This window comes from Telopea speciosissima, chromosome 1 (genome assembly GCF_018873765.1).
Source record: "Telopea speciosissima isolate NSW1024214 ecotype Mountain lineage chromosome 1, Tspe_v1, whole genome shotgun sequence".
Lineage (NCBI taxonomy): Eukaryota > Viridiplantae > Streptophyta > Magnoliopsida > Proteales > Proteaceae > Telopea > Telopea speciosissima.
Genome location: NC_057916.1, coordinates 80,105,991 through 80,109,594, shown reverse-complemented (window position 1 = coordinate 80,109,594; position 3,604 = coordinate 80,105,991). Strand labels below are relative to the sequence as shown.

Below are 3,604 nucleotides of genomic sequence, written 5' to 3'. Positions count from 1 at the left end.
GCCCCAGTCCCCCATCAAACGCACAACAAAATTAATGGTGGTTTTACCAAAAAGAAGAAGAAAAACACACAAAATTAATGGCGGATATAAGAAACGACAACATATGTGTATAAAATGTACAGTTCCCCCCCTCCCTTTGGCACTTTACAGGCGTAGCAGGCAAGAGATAGAGAGCTATATATTATATAAAAGCTTAAAAAAGAGGTTGGAATGGGGGAAGGTGAGCTTGTCTGTGAAGTCTAAAGCATATCGCAGCAGCTCTTCTTGACTAATTAACACAATCCTTCCTTGAGAGAGAAGATATTATACCCTAAAAACGTATCCGGCCCCTTCTTTCTTCTTCTTCTACTCCTCCATCCTTCCATGTCTGATGTCTCTGGATCCCATAATTAAAGATGGAAGAGAAACCCAAACGTATGGATTTTATTCCCCCAAATCAACCAATCTTATTCCCTTTCCAACAAGGCGATGATGAGCTGTTCTTCCAAGCTTCATCTACTCATCATCATAACCTGCAACACAAAGACCCACCCCAAGATGATATGCTTCTCATGCCTCCTTCTTTACACTTCACTACTAATGATCCCTCTCTTAATCTCGATATAACTGGAGTAGGAGGAGGAGGAAGGCTGAATCCGATTCCCAACTCTTTCGATGAAACCTGCAGTAACGAGAAAATTAAGAAAAGAATTATGCACAGAGATTTGGAGCGACAAAGAAGGCAAGAAATGACTACCCTTTATGCTTCTCTTCGATCACTTCTCCCTCTACAATATCTCAAGGTGAGATTAATGAGACCAATTAAGAATATTGAGATACGTACATATAAAACCCTAGCTACAACCTAGCTCCTTTTCTTTGATCTGGGTTCCTTATTATTTAGCCGTTTTATTAGGGGTGTCGAACTGCTGGTAAATCCAATCTTGCAGGGAAAGCGAGCTATCTCCGATCACATGAACGAGGCTGCAAATTATATAAATGACATGCGCAACAGAATTCAACTACTTAGTGGTAAGAGAGATGAGCTCCTCAGAAACATACCCAATTCAGGCGCTACCGCCACCGCCGACATCAATTGTCCACTGCCGCAGCCGCCGCCGCCGGCAGAGTACTTTGTCACTGTCCAGCCTTGTTTGGATGGTGTGGAAGTTATTATTAGCAGCAGTGGTGGGTTGAGGGGAAATGGAGAGGAGTTTCATCCATTGTCGAGGGTGCTGAGAGTGCTGGTCGACCATGGGTTTAGTGTAATTAGCTGTGTTTCTACTACAAAGGATGAGAGATCATTTCACACTATTCGTTCCGAGGTGGTACTAATTAAATCCTTTCTGCTCTTTCATTTATCAACTTTGATTGAATATTTCCCAAGTTTTAGGGTTTCTTCCTCTAACTCGTGTATGTACAGGTTAGCGATCTCACAACTGTGGATCTGTACCGGCTACAGCAGATACTGACTGATTTGATGGCTTCCTCTTCCTCGAGGACTCTGGACTCTCTATCCATGTGGGATGACGAGGGCCAATGAAGTGGAATCTCCATCCCATCCGACAATATTAGGGTTTCAAGAACCTTGATCTAGCTGATAAGAGAAGGTGTAATTTCTCTTTTAATTTTTTCTTCCTCCTTTGCTGAATTGGAAGGGTGTTTTTCCTTGGTGGATTTCAGAAGTGTTAATTTGGTAGCTAGTTTGTAGTTTCTCTTTGGAGGTTGTCAATGGTTTTACTATGTACAAATATAGTTTTCTTCTGATTGAATCTTTAGATAAGAATGGAAACCCACACAGTTGGCTTGGATTCTCCCAGCTCGATCTTATTGAAGAAGAAGGTGGCCATGTTGAGAATGTTAATTGCATGCATGCATCTTTCATTTTATACAAAACTGGTTTCTCCCTCCATTAACCTGATCGAGCTTGTGATTTTTTGTACCATTTTCTCTTCCTTTCTTACTCTCAAGCGAATTGGGAAGACTGGACATCAAATATACTAATTGGTAAGTTAATTTCGATATTGTTATATACTATTAATAGGGTAGACCAACTTAATATTGTTTTTATTTATTGATTTATGTTTCTCATAAGTAGTTCTTATATGATTGGTTGTTGGCTCCCTATTGTTCCAGCTTTCCAATCTGATCAAGAACATGCATGGAGTTCTTGTTCCATCCCGGCCATCTTTATTAATGTAGATTTCAGTTCCTCATGGTCACAGAAGAAACTGATTGTCTATTCCATCTGTGCATTATTAATATGTTTCCAGCTCATATATATCTTCCAATATCTTCTCTACCTAACATTGCCTATGAGATCAATCTTATTTTAATGGTAAGACAAAACCAATAATAAGGATAGCTATTACATTGTCAGAAAGTTGAAACCAAGTCTCCATCTGAAGATTTGGCTCTCCCTCTCTCTCTCTCTCTCTCTCTCTGAAACTAGGAAAGATTCAAACATTGGTGACTATTGAAGAAGTTTTACAGAACCAGACCACTAGAATAGAGGTTGAATATAAAATTTTGGTTTTAGAACTAAAGGTGGAGAAAGTTAAAAGATCTGTTAGTCTTAGCTAGTTTCAGGGAATATTACACTAGAAAATGAGATGGTGGGTTTTAAAGATGAATTTTGAGGAAGATATGTCATCAATAATGGTGGTAAGAGATTAATTAGAAGATGGAACCTATCTCTATCCATGAGCAAAGTTCTGTTAAGGTAGGACATGGACTCTTAGTATAGATTTCATTTTATTTCTTGTTTTAGTATAGGAAACAAAACTTAATTTTAGGGTTGGAGTTATATAGTAATGTATCCATTCCTTACTTTTCAATTAATAGAATAGAATGCATGTCTCTTTTATTTGAATTATGGTTGGTAACAAGGACTCTTCACTTTATCAAGTTAGTCAAGAAAATGTGACTCTTAAGGTTGTGTTTGGTATGCATTGTAGGTCAATTTCACATTTTTGGACAATAAAAACAACTATTTTTATCATTTGAGAATGCGAAATCGACATAGAATGCATACCAAACACTGCCTGAATGAATTACTAGCTGTCACCCAATTTTCTTTTGGGTATTATCAAGGTAACAAGTACTCTTCACTCTTTTGTTGTCTTTTAATTTGGCATAATCTATTTATATATTTAAATTCTTATTTGGTCCATTACAGATCACTGTGTTGGTGGTAGCATATCTCTCAATGGAGTGAATGTTTGGTAGGTTATTAGATCCCCCCTTCATGGATGTTAAAGTTTAGGCATTTACCAAATTAATTAATGAACCTTCTATTTTTGGATGATCTCCCATTTCTTTACATTCATATTCTTTATTATCCATGAAGGGAGAACAAAAAGATTTCTAGTACTGTCTGGTTCCCATCTTGTTAGATCCCTTCTATTACAGATCACTGTGTTGGTGGTAGCATAGCACTCTGGTTCCCATCTTGTTTCTATGTTCACTCTATTCTCTAGTGTCTACATTGATATGTTGCATGCAGTGAAACTTTCTTCACTTGTCTCTTTGTTACCTTATCTGAGGGGAGAACAAAAAGATTTCAGTACAATTAGATATGAACTTTCAAAATATAAATTTGATACTTTAAAAAACAGAAAAAACA

At 37.5% G+C, this 3,604-nt stretch overlaps 1 protein-coding gene across 1 annotated transcript; it reads left to right on the top strand.

The window, feature by feature from the left end:
* Window positions 1-395: 395 nt before the first annotated feature.
* Window positions 396-1,522, top strand: LOC122655349 (transcription factor bHLH120-like). Its single transcript, XM_043849552.1, has 3 exons — window positions 396-782; window positions 930-1,304; window positions 1,403-1,522. Exons 1-3 carry the CDS (start codon window positions 396-398, stop codon window positions 1,520-1,522), a joined length of 882 nt encoding a protein of 293 aa, XP_043705487.1.
* Window positions 1,523-3,604: the final 2,082 nt, after the last annotated feature.